Genomic DNA, 21977 nt, shown 5'->3' on the forward strand with positions numbered 1-21977 from the left:
GTCCTTCCCCTTCAGTGACACTGTGGGCTCCATTCTCAGGGGGGCTCCTACTAGTGTACAGCCAGCCAGTGAAACTGATTTAAGCCCTCCAATGGAAGTCTTGTCTCTTCCAACACCTCGTCATGGGGTCTGGGGCCAGCAGAGGCAAGAGCTCTGCCTTCCCATCTCTGCGCAAACATAGCTGCTCTTATGGTTGGCCTAGGAGAGGCTGGGCAACAACCTTGATGGAACTCCTGGCCCCCTTTGATAAAACTGGCCTCCCATTGCCTTTTTCTTGGTGTCCGTCTATCAGAATACAATCATACAGGACCTTATAGAGTCAGCATAGAGTGGGTGCCTGCTCCACTCACTACTGCAGCAACAGTTGGGTTTTTAACATTTTATTTTATTTTTACATTTACATCTAAGCTTCACATGGTTCTCCTTCTGTTTAAATCCCTACAATAACCCTGGTAGGGAGATTAAGTAGAGTCAGTGACTTGCTTAAAGTCACTTGGTGAAGTTCATGACTGAGTGGGGACTAGAACCTGGGTCTATTTCATTGAATAATAGAGTTGGAAGGGGCCGTGAAGGCTATCCGGTCCAGCCCCCTGCTGTTGCAGGACACCAAGTGACACCATTCCACTCAGAGGGCTGTCCAGGTTCTTTTTGAATGTCTCTAGGCATCTGGTCCCACTTTCACATTGCCAGTGATTCTAAGATTTCCTCTGCTACTGCTTTTATGCATCTAGGATGGAGCTCATCGGGCCCTGGAGATTTCAGCATGTTTATTCCACCTAGGTATTTCTTGACCATTTGTCTGCCAATCTGCAAGTGGGCTGCCATCTCCCACTTCTGGCTTTTACTTCCTCTTGATTGCAGATTTCCTTGTGGGAGAAGACTGAGGCAAAGTAAGACTGAGAGTTTCTGCCTCTGTCATCTGCTAACGCTCTGCCATCCAATTTAGGTAGCTGGACACCCTTCTTTTTCTCATATCTTTTGTTGTGGATGTATCTGAAGAAAGCTTTCTTGTTGTTCTTAGCATCCCGTGCTATTCTCAGTTCATTTCCTGCTTTAGCCTTCCTGACAATGTCCCTGCAATTCCTTGCTATTTGTTTATATTTTTCTTTCATGGCCTGGCCCTGTTTCTACTTCCTATATATGTTCTTTTTTCCTTTCAGGCTATCACTTAACTTTTTGTGGAGCTACATGGGCTTCCTCTGCTGTCTTCTACACTTTTTTCTTGATGGACCTGTTCATACTTGAGCTTCGAGAATCTTCTTTTTCAAGATTTCCCACCCCTCTTGCACTCCCTTTCCCTTACGGCTGTGTTGCCATGGCATTTCACTTACCATTTTTCTGAGTTCATTAAAGTTGGCTTTCTTGAAGTCTGGGATGTGTATTTGGCTCCAGTTACCCACTGTCTTCTTTATAACTGAGAATTCACATATTGCATGGTCACTTTCCTTTAGAGTTCCCATGATTGGTATTTTGTCCACCAGGCCAATCCTCTTACTTAGTATTAAATTGAGGATAGCTGATCCTCTCATGCCTTCCTCTGCTTTCTGCTGGAGAAAGGTGTCAGCAACACATGTCAGGAATCTCTGCCAAGCATGGCAGGAGGGGCCATGCTTGGCAGAATTTGTCTCCCAGCAAATATCGGAAATTGAAGTCCTCCATGAGGACTACATCATTCTTCTTTTCAAGTTGCTTTTTGAAGATTGTCCTTGTCGGCTTGCTCTCGGCTTGGGACACTGCTCCACCACTTGGCTTGGGATTGCTGTGTGTGGTCGCGCACTTACTGCCGGCGACATGAGTTCCGGCACTTTTTTTTTTTTTAACAAAAAAAGCACTGCCTAAGATCATCATCCAGGATCCTTCTCAGAGAGCCCCTTCTGAAGGAAATTAATAGGGTGGTTATGAGGGGAAGAATCTTTTTGGTCGGGGCACCCCTGACTCTGGAAACAGCTCCCCAAAAAGGTTTGCCTGGCACCCGCTCTCCACTCTTCACAAGGAAAAAAACCAACTACCTTTTTATTGCCCAAGATTTTAATAATTAAAACAATTTTAAAGACTTTTCATCTTTTTATCTGGTGTTTATTATATTCCATTGCTACTATACTCGTGGATTAAGTTAAGTTGTGTCTGTTTGTTCATTTTTGCTGTGTTTTATGATTGCTATTTTATTGTTATAGTTCCATGTTTGATCCAATGTTATGGTTTTTACTGTATATATTGTCTGTTATGACTTTGTAAACTGCCCATAAAACCACTCGGACAAATGAGCAGTGTAGAAATTAAATAAATAAATGTGTTATTTATTACATTTCTATACCACCCATAGCTGAAGCTCACTGAGCAGTTTACAGAATAACAGCTCCTTTGGGGTGGGGTATCGACTGGGGAGGAACAAGAGTTGTGGAATTGCCTAAAATATTCAGACAGTGAAGAAGTGCTGGAAAAAGACTGCCAGAGCACTTGAAAGATATGTGCAGGCACGTGTTTCCGTATGCAAGTTGGAGACTTTCAGAAATGTCTACTCCCAAGAGGAAGGCATTTCCAGCAGTGAGGATCATGTTGATTCACAGTGGGTAGGTGTCAGAAACTGAGAAAAAGTGACACTGGGCTGTCAGAGCACCTGCCAGCTCTTCTGATGGCAAACTCTCTAGCAGGGAGAAATCGCTTGACATAAGCAGCCTCTGATGGCCTTTCATGGTGCTTGCTGGCCATTTCCTGGGTTAGGTATTGATGGTTGCTGTCCATTTCAGTGCTTTTGAGTCTTTAATCATCCAATCCTGAGTGCACCTCATCCTGAATTTGAGGGGTTTTAGGTTTGTTTGAAAATCTGTATGTCCTGAGACGTTTTATCAGGAAGGACAAGATAAAAATGTTTTAAATAAATAAATAGATATGCACTCATGTTGAAATGAATTCATATTCTTATCTAAGTGCTGATTTTGAGCCTTTAGAATCCTTTATACCAGTGGTTTTCAACCTTTCCACAGCTGGGGACTGGCGGAAACAGGAAATCCACCTTGGGGACCACTGAGGCAGGCAGAAACGAAAAGTGCCATGTACATAATACAGCATTCTGTGTATTAGTTTCAAACAAATACCAAAAAAGAAAAGAAAAGAGAACAGAGCAGAGCAGTCTCCAAAACAACCAGAAACCGAGCCAAAAAAAAAAAAGCCAACAAAAGAACAAAATACCGAAATCAGTGCAGCATCATTCTCACCAGGATCAGGGCCTGAATAACTCTGCGAGTGCTCCAGAACCAGGGACACCTTTGTGGGCACTTGCAAGTAGCCCCTGAGAAGCAATTATGCACTGGTGCTGGAGACCCTGCAGACGATCATAAAAGGCTCCCTGCACTGCTGCTTTTTCCATAGCAATGCAAGTTCTCTTGGTGGCTCCTTGTGCTCTGGCCCCTGCAGTGTTATGCTCTGCTCCAGTTTGTTCCTGTCTCACTCCTGCCTGCACACTGCCTGCTGTTCCTGTCCTCCTTTAAGTAGACCCTGCCTTGCTCCTGCCGCTCTTTCCTTTGCTTCCTTGACCCACCAGTAAACTGATTTTGGAATTGTTTTTGGACTCCCTTTCTCTCTCTGTGCATGTGTGGGCTAACTTTCCTCTGGCCCACTGCAAGGCTCTGGACTCAGCACGAGCCTGTGCCCTGGTCCTGGCATTCTGCCCCTCCCCAATGCTGTCCATGGCACAGCCCTCATGGTTCCCAGCCAGCGCCCAATGAACTGTTCCTTCCCTCCCTGCCCACCCCAGTGACACCAGTGCACCCCATGTGAATGGGATGCCAATTGAGGAAGAGCTGGTAGAGCACAGCCAGCCCCTGCATCAGTCTGCGGTGAGTGGGATGTGGCCTCCCATGGATTGGCAGGAAAGCTCCCGCGGACTGGTGCTGGGTACAGACCGGTCGCTGAAAACCACTACTTTCTATCTCGATACCTCAAGGAGAACCTCTCCCCATGTGAATTTACCTGGTCCTTGAGGTCAGTTTTAGAGGCCCTGCTGTCTGTGGTCCCCTGGAGAAATAAGTTCCATAAGAGAAATTTTCTGTGGCAACTCCATGTTCCTTGAACGCTACTTCCAAGGAAGGTCATATGGCACTGGTATTGTCTTCTATCCTGTGTCAGACAAAGATTTATTTATCTGCCTTGAACATTAACAATGGTCCAATTTTTGTGCAGTATTTTTGTGGTGTTCATTGTAGGCTGTAAGCAAGGAGACGTTATGTGATCTTCTGGGTGAACACTTTCATATGATTTAGATTATGCATTTTATGGTGTTATATTTTGTTTGCACTTTTCTGCTGATTTTAATTTGTATTGCTTTCAGGTGCTGTGTCCTATTATATTAAACATGCATTTCTGTATTGGCACAAATGAGAAACTCTGGCAAAGCAAACAATGATCTAATTGGAGCTTTGTGCAGATTTCCCCAAATTGATGAGCATTTCCTCATTTGTGCAAATTGCTTCCCTAGTGATCCAGAAATTTACACAAACTGGGAACGGGGAATGAGATAAGCACAAGTACAGGTTTGAGAATCTGCAAATCTCTTTCACAGATACATGTGCTCATATTTAGAGCTTTAAATGGGGCATGGTCACCTATTTTCTGAGCAAAAATGAAATTCTCATATATCCTAGCTGTAGCTCAACCACACACTGGGATCCAAGATTGGAAACCAGTATTCTACACACCTGCAAACTGCTATACACATAGGCATGTATAGCAGAGATAGGAGTAGTTTTGCTCTATCACTGTCTGGCTTCCAGCAGTGCCCAACTCTGTGTCTCCAAGAATTTCAGATGCAGGATATGAGGCAGCTCCTCTCCTACCCCACTATTTGTCTCCAGCTTCTTGTAGTTAGAGATATGCTTCCTTGAACACACAGAGTGGGAGAGTCTGCTCATACACTGTGGTCTGTTGCCTAAGGAGGTGGTGGGCCCTCCCACACTAGTGACATTCAAAAAGAAACTGGACAGCCATCTGAGTGGGATGCTATAACTTGGTGTCCTGCAGTAGGTTTGACCCAATGGCCTTCATGACCCCTTCCAACTCTACTATTCTATGTTCAGAGGAAGTCATCATCACCAGATTCCAAACAGGAGGAGGAGCAGGGTGGGGTGGGGGATCAAAGCCTTTGCAGCCTCTTCAACTGTACCTAGTGAAGTTTCTCAGGTTAAGCATGAAAATCAGCCTGTTTTAGAAGGGGAGGAAGGGTTTCTGGGCAGGAGAGGGAACACATGCAAGACCTTGACACTATGTGGAGGCACTGGGTAAAGCAAGCTGCTTAAAATAGAGGGGCTTTGCTGTTTGTGCTTCCTGGCCCTCCAGCAGTGGGAGCCACCCTGAGATTGGAGCTGTAAGTTTTACTGGAAACTTAAGGGAAAGCTTCCACTTTGGATGCACTTCTTTTACATGAGCAGAGGCTTCTTGTTTCAGCTTTGGTAGAAAGTCCTTTAGAGCTTGAAGTGTTCTGCTATCTGTAGAATCTTAATAAAAGAGCAGCATTTTCAAAGGATGATTTTGAGTTTTGGAATCAGAGAGAAGGCGAGATGGGACTAGCTTGTGACACTGAATGTAGAGATTCCTTACAGGCAACAATTTTTAGCTAGGGACCATCCAGACTTTGTCAAATCTGTTTTGTCTGTGTTTTGTAAATTTTCTAGTGTATTTTGTTCCATTATCCACTCATTGATGGTATCAGATTTTGTGCAAATGTACAAATTCACATTTGTACAAATTTGTACAAATTTGCACTTTCTGTGGTGATTGTGGGATTGTGTAAATTGATGACTTGCAACAACAGGGTGTTGGACCCAATGAACTTGTTGGCCCCTCCCAACTCTACTATTCAGTGATTCTATGAACTACACTGCCCCTCCCTCAAATTACACAAATGCTTCCCAAATACTCATAGTATTTTTGATTACTGGACTTGTGTAAAATTAGGAAGGTTTTTTTGAATATGAACAACAAGTGTGTAGAATATGAACAACTTCAGAAAAGCTGGTTCACTGTGGAATTTCCATAGAAATCTGAACTGACTGGCGATTGTTGTGGATTTCACCAACATTCCCAATACATCCTCAAAATATATTTTGAAAGTGAATACTCTTCCTGCTTGTTGAACAGGGTTCTCTAGCCACCGGCTGAGAGCTATAATCAGATGTTCTAGTGATGTTCTGTAGAGACCCTTTCTCCTTAAAGTGTAGCTGCATAGGCTCGATGTATTTTTGATTTTAATAATGCCGCTGCTATGTTGTATATGCCAGTGTAGCTAAATGAATGCAGTTTTATGATTATTCGTGTCCTGACTTCAAGGCTGAGGTGACCAAAGGAGCACAACTGGATTGGGTTTAAAAACAGACATGGATGCCTTTGTTTGTCTGGATACTGTAAATCTGGTAAGCATGCAACATGGAGTAAAAGAAAATAGTTCCATTGGAGGCAAAAGAGAAGCAGGGCCAGCTATGCTTAAGAGAGTATGTTAAGGACTGCTTTTTCTCACTGGAACCTGTTTGCCTCTTAATGTAGATGGCATAGTCTACTGGAATATATAGAGAATATATTCTCCATGGGGCACTCATTTCAGAAGGGTAGGGCTACTCTGCAAGTGTTGTTTGGAGATATAAACTTTGTGGAATCATAGAATAGTAGAGTTGGAAGGGGCCATGAAGGCCATCGAGTTCAACCTCCCTCTGTTGCAGGACACCAAGTTACAGCATCCCACTCAGATGGCTGTCCAGGTTCTTTTGGAATGTCTCTAGTGTGGGAGAGCTCAGCACCTCTCTAGGCAGCAGGTTCCACTGCCGTATTGCTCTGAAAGTGAGGAGGCTTTTCCTGAAATCTGGGTTGTCGCAGCTTGACTTGAGTATTTGGTCCTACACTCTGGTATGAGCAAGAAGAGATCTTGACCTTCCTCTTTGTGACAGCCTTTGAGGTACTTATAGAGGGATACCATGTTCCCCCTCAGCCTTTACTTCTCGAGACTGAAGATTCCCAGTTCTCTCGTTGTACCATAGCATTCTTTCTGGAGTGTTCTAAGCCTTGGAACATCTGGCCACTCAACCTGCTGCTGCTTTTAAGTAAAGATGAAGGAGGGAAAAATCAAGCCATCCTCCATTCACTCATACTTAGAGCAAAACTTCCCTAGTCATGGCAGGCCACAGAATTTCTCTCTCAATAGATATACACACACCACTGCATTCCCATTTAAATCAAAGCAGCTATTTCAGAGGACTGCAGATGATATTAAGGCAGGTGGGGGATGATAAATTCAAAGGGAGACTGCAGCCAAGAAATTTGAGCACTACTGAGACTTGGAAGAGCCTTAATGAAGGAACTGGAAAAGGTCATCAAGTGCAAGGATGTTTCACTTGAGACCAAGGCCAAGATCATACCTACTATTGTATTCCCAACCCAAATGGATGGGTGTGAAAGCTGGACAGTGAAGAAACCTGACAGTAAGAAAATGGATGCATTCAGAGCATGGAGATCTTTGCAAGTACCCTGGACCAACAGAAAGATGAGCAAGTGGGTCCTGGATCAAATCAAGCAAGAGTTTTTCTTAGAAGCAAAAATGACAAAACAGGGTCTGTCATGCTTAGGCACATCATGAGAAGGCAAAACTCCCTGGAGAAGACAATCTTGCTGAGTAAATTAGAAGGCAACAGCGGCAACAGTTGGAGACCAAATATAGGAACCTATAAAGGACACCACTTAGAAAAACTGAGCAGGACTGTGGTGCACAGGACATTCTGGCTGGCTTGTATTCCTGGGTTTGCCATAAGTTGGTGACAACTTGACAACACATGACGACAACAAATCTGCACATATGAACTAGCGAGTGGAATCATATAACACTGTATTCTTTATTTGGCTTGCAAATTGGAAATTGCAGTTCCTCTTATTCTTTTTGCCGGTGCCTGAGCCAGCTACATGCTGACAGTCATGGTGGTGGCAGTGTGAGCTGGAGATTTGCTGGTCAGGGGTTGGAGGAAAGCAAGATGGCTGTGTGGGTAGGGAGGGATGGCTGGGTTTTTCCCCATCTCAGATTTATATGTGAGTAAGAGAAGAACTTGTGGACTCATACATAAGACCCACCTTGCAGCTGAGATGAACTCCATGACTTACTAAGGCTTGTATCTCAAGCCCTGAAATGGAGAAGCTCAATGCTAGCTCTAATGAGGAGGGCACCACACTGGCCCCACCTGCCTTCCCCATAGTGCCCCGCCAGTCATAATGAGTGGCATTCTGGTAGTCTCTAAGAAAAGCCTGCTTGTTTGAAAACAGCTTGTTTCCATTTGCCTTGTGGAGAAACAGACACACTAGAAGGATTATCAGTGCAATCTTGCAGCAGGGATCAGCTTCCTCAGCGTGGAGTCTGTCGTTAACGTCAGCAAGGCTGACTGCAGCTTGTGTCAGGCAAACGTAGCTCAACAAAAACACAAAGCTGTCAAACTGAGTGTACAAAGATGGCACAGGGAGGAAAGGCCTCTTCCTTGTGAGTAAAGCACTTGTCATGGCTGCCAGGAGTCCCGCTAATTACACAGCAACTTTATTATACCCTACTTGGAAGAACAAACAATACTTGAAGTCTTGAAAAACAAGTGGGCCTTTTTAAAAATTATATTTGCTGTTGCTTTTTCAAACAATAGATTAATGCTTTCAGAGTCTGTGTTCTTTGGATGCTCTCAGACGTGCCAAGGGACTCAAACATCCTGATGTCTCTGCTTTTGTTATCTGTGTTCCATAATAAAGTAATTGTGTAATTAGAAATAGATCAGGCACAGAAGAGAGATTTCCCCTCCCTTCCCTCAGGTAAAAGACAGACCTTTTGAATGTGTTTGAAGTGTGAATGTAGCGATTCTTCCTCAACTCACCTTGACCTTCTGTTGGCTCCTGGCAGCTTTGACTAGACAGAAGAGCAACTTCTGCAAGTATAGATTTTTCTTCCCTCTGCTGTATGCATCAATTAGGGTTCTTTGATTAGGGTGCTGAGGAGTGTGTTAATTCCCCCCTTTTTTCCCTCTCATCTAAGCTTCCTCATATATTTTATGATCCTACCAACCACTCAGACATGCCAGAAGCTGGGAAATGTCAGGCCAAGGAAGCTGCACATGATTCCGAGTGGACATGTGCTTCTTTTTTATGTAGTAGTGCAGTAGAAACAAGACTTGTAGAGGCAGCACACCTCAACCTTTGGATTAACAGAGATGATGGTATAATCTGCCACCTCCCTGAAATGCATTGCGCAGATAAATTTAGGGTGCAATCATATTTGCATAAGAACAAAAGAAGACCCTGGGTTCAAGTCTGTTCTTAGTGATGAGGCTTGCTCCATACACTTTGGCCAGTCAATATGACCTCTCTCAGGATTGTTGTGGGGATAAGTGCATGAACACCTGCACGTGTAGCCATATAAGCTGCTTTGAGATTAGGGGTGTATGGGAATGTGGTTCATTTATCCTCTGAACTTCTGTTTGCACCTCCAGAACACAAATGCAAGCATGTTTTTGCAGAGGAAACCCATAAATTTCTGGGTATGCTAGCATGTTCACAAAATACATGGTATAGAAAAATGTGCTCTTTAAAATTTTACATTTTGGGGAAAATATACACAAGGACCATTTTGTGGTCCATGGTTGAAATATATATGATGATTCACTCTTTAAAAGCTCATGTTCTTAAATGTGTACTTTTTTTGTTCGTAAGAAAGCTCTTAACTGGGAGTGAGACAGTGAAGCAGACTGAGTGCTGACATGGGGCAGGGGAAATCCTCAGCGAGTTCAAGTCTTGCTAACTTTATTTTTTTATTTATTTATTTATTTATTTATTTATTTATTTATTTATTTATTTGAACATTTCTATGCCGCCCCTTGCCGAAGCCTCGGGGTGGCTTACAACACAATAAAATACAAAAATAACAATATCAAATTAAAATTAACAATTATAAAAGATATAACTTTCCCATGTCTACTTGAAATCTAAGCACATAATGACAATGCATGCACATGTATCCCACCTGGTAGTTTAGACTGAAGCAGCAGACGCTGGAACTACAGTGTGGAGTGGTGAATAGGAAGGGACAGAGGCATGGAGAATTTCCTAAGGAATCCAGAAATTAAAATAAATCCAGTTTGAGCCAGGCACTGCCAAAGTGGGTGACTTGTTCAGTTGCTCCAATGTAAAGATGGAAGTATATGTTGTGGATTTGCATTTCCATTCATATTTCATGGACTGTCATTCCATCTGTGTTCTGTGGATTGTCCCATTATCACCTCAGTGACCGAACTGGATATTTTAGGAATATATGAGGATTTTGTTCTTGTTTGCATCTGTGCAGTTATATATCTATGCTAAAGCATAGTGTGCAATTGGACATTTGTGAAAATCCATTCAAACAGCATGCAAGTGGGCTGCAAGTCTGCAGAATCCAGGCAGTGTGGGAAAGGGCCATCTGCGATGGAATCTGCAGGTTCACGTCACAAAAGTCTAAACACATTTGAGTCCATGGCTGATTTCTTCAAAATCTCTGTTTCGGTGTCTCTCCGCAGCCAACACAGTCAATCAAGAACTAGTACAGATGTTTGGGATGTCAAGAATATTAATATCACAGCGGCAAGTGTCCTGCACCTTGTCTGTATTGTTCCAAACAGCTATCAGTGTGTGTTAGGGCCTATCACATTATGAATTCAAGTGCCAAGGCGTGGATGGGTTGGGGAAAAAAGTTACACATCAGTAAACACAAACACATGATGTTATCAATTTCTGAGTGATGTAGGATCTGATAGGAAACTCATGAAACAGAATACATTCCACACAATGCAAACAACATTGAAAGTGTGGTTATAAGGGAAAACATTCTTGATGTAGAAGGACAGCTGATATATGTGGTTTAGGGTCTTTGCATGACTTTTCTGTTTTTTGTTTTTTTGTTTGTTTTTACAGGTCCTGTGGCTGTGATCAGTGGGGAAGAAGATTCTGCTAGCCCTCTGCATCATATCAATCATGGCATCACCACACCTTCATCGTTGGACTCTGGGCCAGATACAGTGGTGATTGGCATGACACGGATTCCTGTTATTGAGAACCCGCAGTATTTCCGGCAGGGCCACAATTGCCACAAGCCAGACACGTGTAAGTGTGTGTGTGTGTGTGTGTGTTTGCTTTCCTTTGTATGTCAAGAAGAAGAAAAAAAGGTAAGCAAGTAAACAAGCAAACAGGAAGAAGGGAAGAGCTTGGCTTGAAAAAGCATTAGGGTTGGAAATGGAAGATAGTGGCTCTTGTACAGTCCAGAAACCAGAAAAGAAACTTGTGTCTCTCAAATCTCAACATGTATGTAGATCTGCCTCCCACAACCTGATGCTCATCTCTAGGTGTTTTGGGCTTTGAACCCTATCCGCCCCAGTTAGCACATATGACATTCAGGAATTCTGTTGGTCTAAAACACCTGATGGGCAGTAGGTTGGGGAAGGTCAAGGCAGATGCTGAAAAAGGCATTCACCATCCAATAATCAGTGCCTGTGAATGTGGCACTGACTTTCTAGATCTTACCTGGCTTGAGTCAATTGCACAGGAGCCCCCAGTGAGTGAATCCATAGGGCCAGGCCAGGCCTATAGAGGTCTGTCCAGTGCAATGAGAAGACTTCAGCCCTAAATAGGAGACAAATAATATCTGTCTTCTTGGACTTTCCAATGGTTGTGGCACCAGAGCTGTTCCCTCAAACAGTGGATGCTGCTCTGAAAGATGGCAATACAACAGTAGGCAAAAGATTTCCTCTGCTTTTGTTGTGCCTTGAGATACAAAGGCAAGAAACCACTGGGGATAATGAGAGCAGCAGTGAACATGTTTATCCAAACAGAGAGATTACAATTCCTGTTATTGCATAGAAATAAAATAGTGAAGAAGACTTGGCTCTTGAAACTTCAGCCACATTATCCAAACCTTCCAATCACAAAGACTGCTGAAACAAACAACTAGAGGAGAGCACCAGACATCTGCAAGTAGTCCAGGAACAGGAATGTCCTTTATAGAAAGATGCTGACACTTATACTTTCCATTAATAACCCCAATATTGTTGATTTTTAAAAGGTTGATTTTATGTCATGTTATTCAGAAGCAACATACTTGTCAGTGCACCTTTGCCTCCTAAGCAGGGCCGATTGGCATTATTAAGTTTACAAAACAGTGCATTTATGGAACCATTATGACATCTTCATCCCCAGTGGTTTAATGTTTGTCCTGAACTTCTTATGGGCTACCTCCTTTTTATCCCTGAGCTCCTTCTATTAAAAGACAGAACATCGTTGGGTGATAACACAACCTTTCCAGTTAATCAGGAGCCCACATAACCCACAGCAATTTAAACCTGATTCACATTGAGCAATTCAAACCTGATCTACCTCAGTCTCTGGATATACCCTTGACTTTTCAGGTTTCCCCAAATGGCTCCAAACCAAACCATATGAAAGGTTCCATCTCCTCTTTTCAACCTGTCCCATATGCTTTTCATTCATGTGCTGCCATTGTCTGTGTTTCTTGCTTGGTCAGGACTAAGGAAAATGACTGTTGCAATGCTCATAAAGGCAGAAAGTATCAGATACTCTATGTGAAAGTGCTCTGCCGGTAGATTCCTGGTCTTGTATTTGCTGGTCTGTTAGGTTCAGAAGTGGGGCTTGCAAAATGAGGTTAGGAGTTGTTGCTTTTTAGAGATCCTGTTAAATGAAGGCAGAAGTTCTACACTGTTTTAGTGGGACTGAAAGCTATTCAGGATAATCCTGTACTTGTCTACTCAAAAGTTCAATTGAATTTAATTCCAGGTAAGTGTGCATAAGCTTGCATATCTAGTTTGCTCAATCAGTAAATAAATAGGGCTTTGAATATTTTGAATGTTTTGAATATTTACCACTCTAGATTTTTTTCAAATCAAAATTGGCAAATTCGTAGCATTGGACTCCCTTTCACTTAGATATACATTTATTCAGTCATCTTGCATGCTCTTCGTTCCACTGGATGCTGCTGCTGCTGCTTTGGTTCCATCTGCCTCCTCTTTTCCCCGTCTTATCCTTTTCTGAATTAATCACAGGGATCATTCCACCCCATTTAAGAACCTGTTATGAAAGGGAAAAAATTCACATATATGGCCAATCATTGTTGACTATCCAGTGGCATCAGTAAAGGCAAAAGAATTTAACCAAGGGCACATCTCCAGAGAATATTGAAAAATCACATAAATCCACCCCCCCACACACACACACACTGTCCTACTGCCACTTACACCATTTGTGGGGAAAAATAAGCTGCAGTTTCTGTTCAGTTCTTGTAATTGGGAAACCAATTTTAATTTGTGGGGCTCACATATGAAAAAATGGTTCTGCTTGGTAGCAGTATTTTCATTGTTATTTTAATTGTGAGAACACTGTTCCAAATCCTGAAAGCCACTGTGAGTACCATTTTAGAGGAAGGAAGGGCAAACGTGCTTCAAAACCAGTCAATTTAGTCAGATCAAAACTTTTCCTAAGGGTTTTCTAAATATTTCATGTGAGTGGTATTGGGTGCTCTGCGAAAGCAACAGCAATCCTAACCAGTAGCTAAAAACAAGGGAGATGATAGTCAAGAAAATCGTGCCAGCCGTTATTATGAAAGACATTCCTGAGTTAATTTTTTCACGCCCACTAGGGCGAACATTGGTGGCCCTTTGAAAGGGGGTTGGTTCAGACACCCAGTTATGTATATTACATTATTTGCTTTCCCTCCCCGATGGTGGATCATGCTGAAAGTCTAAGTGTTAGAATGGAGCTAGTCTTCTTCAGGCTTGATAAGGTAAGTCTTGGAATATTTGCATGAAGAGCTCAAGGACTGATGCCAGCCACATTTGGTGTTTGGTTTAGAATATACATTTGCTGCACTCATAATTGTTAGCCAGGTCCTTCAATGACTTCTCATCAGCATTTTCCTCCGACTTGAGTCAAGATCGGAGTCGTAGAAGATGCTCCAAATGTGCTCCACCGTCTCATTCATGGGTACATTTGGAGATCAGGTCATAATGTGTCCTACTTTATGGAAGGGAGTGTTTTGTATGAAGCATCCTCTTCTAGTTTGCAATGAAGAAACCAGAAGGAGGAGGGTAAATGGAGGCCTTGCAGTCTTGTTTAAACACTAAGAAGCAGAGGGGTTCATTGCAGATGAACTGTTGCCCATCAGCAACCGGCACCTGGACAACGGACTGGCCAGGCACATCAATCCTGTGGTGTCACAGTGTTCCTCATAGTGGCGAGGTGCATTGCACATCTGTTTAAATGATAGCAATGGTTTCTGCATGTGCGCATGTGTCTATAAACTAGCGCATGCATATGTTATGCAAATCTGTGCTTGGTGATGTGTTTCTTCTTTTTCGCAATGCATGAGTGGTCCTCCTTTTGGAGACCTGATTGCATATTTGATTATTCTTAGTTTTCAAACTTCGAATTGCATTCAAGGGGAGTGGGGAGAGTTGTTTTTCTGATCTTTCGGAATAATAGAATGGCTTACTGTTCCCAGACTGAACTGCCTCCCCATCACTAGTGATACAGGCCTTTCAGGGGGAAATTCATTGCAATTTCACTCTTTTCAGCCTGAACTAAAATGAGAAATAAGTGTGCATTAAGAGCTTGTTAAAATAAAGCATCTTTTGCAGCGAACATCATTCCTTTCTCCCGTGATGGAATGTTTCCCTTGGGATAACCCTATGCTTTACAAGCACAATAGCTGGGGAGGGGAAGAGGGGAGGCTGAGGACCCTACTCTGCCGTCAGCGTATGCAACTTGCTCGAGCACTGGGATGTGTCCATGTAGTTGCACTCATCCTTCAGTTCGGCTAATGCATTCCTTTCTGGTAGTGTTTCTAGTGAGGAAGTGGGGCAGTTCTCTCTGGGCAGTGAAAGAAAATGGAGAGACTGCAGGTAAGCAGCATTTATTTTCTAGGTCAAAAATGCTCAGTCTCTCTCCTTCCATATTCTTAGAATATACTGCATAGAGCATTCTCTGAACTGTGGTGGCCTGGCATTTGTGCCTTTTGTAAAACATGCCAACTATCATGCTTAGGTGAATGAAGTTGACTCAGTGGATCAATGTTTGTAATACATCAGGAAAGCCCCATTTGGCCAGCCGTAGGTTTCTGAATTGCCAGAATTTTATAAAGTACAGATGTGTGGCACTGAAATATTTCACAGAGGTTCAGATTAAGGCAAAAAGGGAGTCAAGGACTCATGAGCTCCAGTTCAGTGTTGGAGCTTTGGTTGGAAAATCTATGATGCAGCCACCTTGCTGAACCTAGCCAAGCCTGGGACATAGATACTATAAATTTATTTATTTGATTTTTAGCCACACTGTTCCCTGCATTTGTTACAAACAATAAATGATGTAAAAATAATAAGTACAACATTAATAACTTGAAGATATGAAACACTTAAATAACAATAAAACATACCCATGTCACATCTTAACAGAACCTATGTTTACATACAAGGCACAACTACTCTCTATATTAAAATATAAACTTAAAAAACCTAACTAACAATTTAAATACTTGCAAAATAAAAAAGTCTTTTCCTGAAAGAGCACAAAGGTGCCAGGCAAACCTTTCTGGGGAGCTCATTCCAAAGTCGGGGTTCCACTCTTGAAGGGGTGTGAAGGTTCATATGGAAAGAGGCACTGCTTTTCCCAAGCCATTTAGGGCTTTCAACACTAATGTTCACACCTTGAATTGGACTCAGGCCTCAGTAGCTAGTGGAAGTGGTAGAGGACTGGCTTTTATGCAGCAGCCTGGCTACCCAGCTATGGACCAGTTGAAGTCTCTGGACCATCTTCAAGAGAAGCCCCATGGAAAGCACATTGCAGTAATCCAGATGAGAGGTTACCAGTGCATGAATAAGTGTTGCCAGTCCTGCCTGTCCAGATGGGGCCTCAGCCAATATATCAGAAGTTGCTCCTGACCACCAAATCCACCTGGAGTTCCACCAATAATTTGGGGTCCAGGAACATCCACAAACTACCTTTAGGAGGAGTGCAACCCTGTCTGGGACAGGCAAGATGGCACCCATCTGAACAGAAGATCCCCCAACCAATGGTTTCTCCATCTGGATTGGATTAAATTTCAGTTTATTGGCCCTCATCGAATCCATTATTAATGCCAGACCCTGATTCAGAACATCCACTTTCACACCTGCATCAGATGAAAAGAAAGGTGGAGCTGAGTGTCATCTGTGTGCTGATGACATCACAGTCCACCCCTTCAGATGACTTTTCCCAGTGGTTTCATGTTGATGTTAAAGAGCATGGAGGATAAAATAAATGCCATGGCTCAGAGCAATAATCCCCTAGCACTGCCTTCTGGATATGGCTGGACAAGTAGGAGTGGAACCACTGCAGAGCAGTGCCTCCTACTCCTTACTCAACCAGCCTGTCCAGAAGGTTGCCATGGCTGATGACATCAAAAGCTGCTTAGAGGTTGGTCCAGGAGAACCAACAGGGATGCACTCCGCTGTCTCTCTCCTGGCAAAGGTCATCCCACAGGTTGACCAAAGCAGTTTCCATTCCAAATCCAGGTCTAAATCCTGATTGAAGTGGACCAAGATGGTCCATTTCATCCAAGAGAGCCACGAGCTGGCCAGCCATGACCCTCTTGAGCACCTTGCCCAAGAAGGAATATTAGTCTATAGTTGTTAACATCGCCCTGGTCTAAGTTGACCTTCTTCAGGAGTGGTCTAATTGCGGCCTCTTTTAATGAGGCTGGGACCCTTAATAATCTAGCCAAACCTATGTGCCCTTTAGCTGGAAAATTATGGTGGATGACTTGGGAAACTTAAACATGAGAAACCTGGTTTCTTTTCATGGGAACATAAGACACTGGGAAGGGCAACGAAACCTAGGAACTTGCCTCATACCAAGTCAGAATATTGGTCCACCTTGCCCAGAGTTGTTGACACTGCCTAGCAGCAGGTGTTCCCCATTTCAGACCAGATTCTTTCTGTGTGCTACCTGGAGAAGATGGGGACTGAACTGAGGCCCTTCCATGTACAAAGCAAATCCTTCACCACAGTGCTCTGATCCCTCCTTCAGTTCTCCTTATAAGTTTTCAAAGATTTATTGACAGGTTTCATGCATTTTTGAAATGGCAAGCTTGATCCTGCCAAGTTTTTCTGAAAACATAGCAGGGAGGGTGCAGATATATTTAAATATGAGGCACCGGCAAAATACAAAGAACACAAAGCTAGTTTTTAAAAAATCTTTTTAACTTATTGCAATAAGTAGAGTTACTGCAGATATAATAATTTTCAACTAGATCTAAGAAGAATGAGAACTGTTAATTTTGAACTACAATCTATGAGCCTGTTTCTAGTGCTAGAGTTTTAGCTTTGATCCAGATAAAAGAAAGAGATTGCTGCCTCCAAGCATGTGCAGAGTGTATATCGCTGAAGAACAACATCCCTTCACTTCTGAAATTTGGAGAAAAATTTCTGTGCTTGGCTTGGCTTCTAAGCTATACCTTTAAAAAGCAGGTAAAGACATGTCAATGGATTTTCTGCCCATGCCAAAGAAACTGCTACTTTCCAAAGGGACTGATAAGACTGAGGGTTTTAAAACAACAGTTTCTGTTATATATTAGGGTAACTGTGATAGCTCCCCAATTCTTAAAAAACCACATTCAGAGGATGATTTAACTCAGGAAAGAATAATTATCCTAGGTTCCCTTTCAAGAAATACATCGACAAGGAAATGAGGATGAGGCAAAGAGGGAATTCCCCCCTCCCCCCATATGCACAGAGACAACTAAACCCTTCTTTGGATCAGTCCCTGTTCTGAAGTGGACCACCACCATACTTTAAAATCCAACAGCTGTGGGTCACCAACCTGACACAAAAGATTCAAAGGAGCACCACTCGCACAACTTCTGGGGCAGATGGGCATTCAGGGCTGGCCTCTCAAATGGATCTTCTCCAGGAGACCCTGCTGTGGGTGATGTGGTAGGGCCACAAGAACACACCCCTACCCGATACTCAGGCAGTGCTCTTTTCTTTTCTGGTTCATCCCAGACGTTTATGAAACCATAGCCTTTGGATACACCCAACTTGTCCATGGCCTCTTTCCACCCCTACCGAAGAGCAATAAAATAATACTCTTTCAAATAGTGCATTTATTTGGAGAGCCAGTGTGGTGTAGTGGTTAAGAGCATGAGACTGGGACTCAGAGGATCTGAGTTCTAGTCCCCACTCAGCCATGGAGCCAACTGGGTGACTTTGGGCCAGTCACAGACTCTCAGCCCAACCTACCTCACAGGGTTGTTGCTGTGGGGATAAGATGGAGGAGGAGAGATAGCTGCCTTGAGCCCTTTGTAGGAAAAAGACAGGATATAAATTGCAGTATAAATAAATATATAAATTTACCATCCCATTGTCTCCAGGGCAGTGAGAAGGGAGTGGGGCAATGAAGGGGTCTTGACAGCAACTCTCAAGCCCTGGAGCTGGCACTAGCAGCTGTCTCCGTGCAACTAGCAGTGGCTCACCAGGGCCTTGGGCCCCTGTCCTTCCAGCTGAACGATCTGAAGCAGTTTTCAGAGGGAGATGCCAGGGGTTCAGCCAAGGATTATACAGACCATGTGGCACTTGTGCTCTGCTAGTTACAGCTGTTCCCCAGGGCTGCTGCCCTTGCACTGTACAGTACAGACGTGGATAACATGTTTCCCAGCAATCTACGTGCAAGTCCATTTCCTTGCATCATCTCTAGTTATTTTATTATTTTGCTGCCAATCCTGCCTCAAATTTAGTGGCCAGTTTGGTTGCTTTGGCAATTTCAGGTGCAGCACCAAAGGCTTCTGGTGCTCCCTGATCCCCAGCATGTGCCTTTCCCTGATCTATAGGAAATGCATGTGAGGAATCAACCCTATGAAAAGCAAACTGGCATTCTAACAACATATTCCTTGATTACAACTTTGCAGTTTGAGCTTGTAGCATTTACAAAACAAACCAACATGTGTTCATTCAGAAGTAAGTCCCAGTGGTTTCAATGGGATTTTGGGTACAGTTCTAGCTCTGGTAGCACTTGAATAGCCAGGGAGTTGACAGGAGCAGAGAATGGATGGCTGGGCAGCAACTTTCATGGCCACTCTTTGCACAGGACTCTATGGTGTTTCTGTACCAACAATGGTAAAATGGAGACCTTGGGTCCACATGACTGATGTTCGTCCATCATTTTCGATGAGGACCTTGACATCTAACAGGTCATGAGTTGTCCACGGTGTGTCCGTAGGTGGCTGATAAGGCCGATATGGGCACAGAGTGTTCTGCCACATGTCAGGCAGACATGTGTGGGCACCACTGTTGCAACATTTGCAACTCTGGTTTTACGGAGTGCTCACTTCTCTTGTGCTATGGTTGTCCTTCTGGCTTCAGAAGTTTGGCAGCCTTGGTGGATCAGCGTGCGCCATGTCGAAAGGTCTTGTGCCAGGGTCTCCCAGGAGGTGATGTTGATAACCAGGGTCTCGAGAGAGGCTTTCAGCGTGTCTTTGTATCACTTCTTTTGTCCCCCGCTTTCCTTGAAACTGTTCACCATAGAAGAGCTGTTGGGTGGTCTGGCATCCTTGCAACATGACTAGAGAAGGCATGAAGTGTGGAAACCTGAGAACCAGACCATTGTTTCTCTCCATGGCTTTAGGAAACCAAAGTTACCACACAGGAATGCTACATATGGGTCCAGACAACACAACAGAGCAATAAGGGTAAGAAACCCTCATGACTTCTTGTGACATGTGCGCTCAGATTGTCTGTTGCGTGGTTACTGCCTATGGTAATCATCTGCCATAACCTCTGGACCCAGGAGCTCAATTTTTCCATGCATGGTGAAAAACACTTTACAGTCTGGTGGAAGGAGTGGCAACAGAAGGAGCTACTTCAGGCATCTAAAATGTGCTACCCTTGGCTTCCTAGCAACATTTGCTTTGTTTCTGTTTTCTGACCACTGTGCCTGTCACTCAGTTTGCTTTCTGAAACAGGGAGAAAGCAGGTCAATGCATGTGGCAGGGGAAGAAAGGAAGAACCACAGCAACAGTGTGCTAACCCTTTGAAGTTTAGATTAGCTAGGACGCATTAAAGAGATGGCAATACCTGCAGGAGGGTGAAGAGAGAGACCCCACCTCAGGACCTCAGTGGACCAGAGGGAGTTGAGGAAGATAGGAAACACTGTAGTAATGAAGGAGATTTTCTCCCAGGGATGTTCGGATGTGTAGCAAGAATGGGAGGGTAGAGGGGGAACTGGAAAGGGTGGAACCAGCCAGGGGTTGTCATCTTCTGTTGGGGAAAATGCATTAAGTTACCGTGCATTATAAGCCTGCTTGCATACCTATTCCTGGAGCTAGCATGCTAAGCTGGAATGGCTTGGGCCTGCAGCTAGATGGATTACTGTGTGTGGAAGTGGAGCAGGAGGCTGGACTCAATGGTCTTATAGGCCCCTTCCAACTGTATTCTATTCTACTCTATTCAAGCCCCTATTCTTGTTGTGATGGGTGGGCCTAGCCAACAGGCATTTTCCCTTATGTAAATCAGTGGTGCAGCACACTCAGAATACCATTCACAGTTCTGCTCACTGCAGCTAAAAGGGATATTATACAGGTGGAATATTGCAAAAAAGGGAAACTGAAATTATCAAAAAGCTGAAGTAACCCCACTGAAAAGAAAGATTACAATGACAAGTGTTGTTTAGTTGGACAAAATGTTAAGTAGAGATAGGACAGGGGTGTACAAAATTATCCATGAGGTGGAGATGGAGATGGTTTTTCTCCTCTCACAGAACTAGATCCCAGTGGGGCCATTCTATGAATCTGATTGGTTGGAGATTCAGGACAGATCACTTCTTCCTGGGTAAACTATGTCATTCTCTTCCCCAAGATGTAGAGATGGCCACCGACTTAACACAGAGGAAATCTGTAGCTTCTAGTCCTAATAAATCCCTCTGTATACCCATTGCTGAAGCTCATGGGTATCAGGGTGTGTTTGCACTCAGATTGTGTTTGGGTCTCCCGTGCAGCTGCACTATAGACTAGATGGACCACTGGTCTAATCCAGCATGCTTGGATGCACACTTTCCTCTTTTCCTCAGTCCAAGCACACAAAAAGACACTCTCCCTGCTCAAAAGGTCCCTCCAAACTTTGTCCTCCCTCTTCACTCCCTCAGCCCCCAAATTTCTCCCAACTGGCTCTACAATCCCTCATTTGCTCCCGGGTGCTGCCACAACCTCCTTGGTCCCTCCTGGCATCTTTCTTACCCTTCCTGCTTGCCTGCCCACTCCCACCGCTCCTCCCTTTAGCCACTCCCCTCTCTCTTTGTCTTCCTTCCTTTCCTTGGTGTCAGGGATGCTGTTTAGCCGACAGTCATCTGCCACCTTCATTTTCTAAGGATGTTGTAAAAGTCCACGTATGCACAGAGACATTCATGGGGAAAGGAAATGGCAGAGGCTGGACTCCCTCACTCTGCTGTGGAGGGATACAGGTGCATCTGTATGAGAGACAGCACAACTCCACATGGTCCAAAAAAGGTACCAGTTTCAGTTCCACTGAAGATGCCAGTGCCATTCAAGGGGTTCATGGGAATCGGGCGTGGAAATTTTTGGGAATCAGTACCCCCTTTTCTTGGTAAAGCATGGACTTAGATTGCTCTGTAGTCTGGCATTGTGGTGAGCCACTCTGAGTGGTGCAGCACTACTGCAAGTGGGATCTGCATTTCTCTCGAAACAAAGTAAACACAATCTGTACACAGCTGATCCCTCTGTGGGTGAAGGACATGCCAACACAGGTTGCTGAGCTGAAATGAGGAGAGTGAGAACTCTATATGCTTAATGCACTATTAATAGTACATTGGTGTGATATAGATTTCTGTCACCTTCTATACTAACAAACATCACCACTTCGTGGGGAGAGAGGAGGGGGAAATGATGTATGTTTGTT

At 43.8% G+C, this 21977-nt stretch overlaps 1 protein-coding gene across 3 annotated transcripts in view; it reads left to right on the plus strand.

The window, feature by feature from the left end:
• Positions 1–21977, plus strand: part of NTRK3 (neurotrophic receptor tyrosine kinase 3) — a 516845-nt gene that overhangs the window by 291294 nt on the left and 203574 nt on the right. For all 3 annotated transcript variants that reach the window (XM_044438931.1, XM_044438932.1, XM_044438933.1), the window contains one exon: positions 10951–11139. In XM_044438931.1, the coding sequence (XP_044294866.1) occupies positions 10951–11139 (189 nt within the window). The remainder of the gene's footprint in view (positions 1–10950; positions 11140–21977) is intronic.

This window comes from Varanus komodoensis, unplaced genomic scaffold, assembly GCF_004798865.1.
Source record: "Varanus komodoensis strain SLA01 unplaced genomic scaffold, ASM479886v1 scaffold33, whole genome shotgun sequence".
In the NCBI taxonomy this organism is placed as follows: domain Eukaryota; kingdom Metazoa; phylum Chordata; class Lepidosauria; order Squamata; family Varanidae; genus Varanus; species Varanus komodoensis.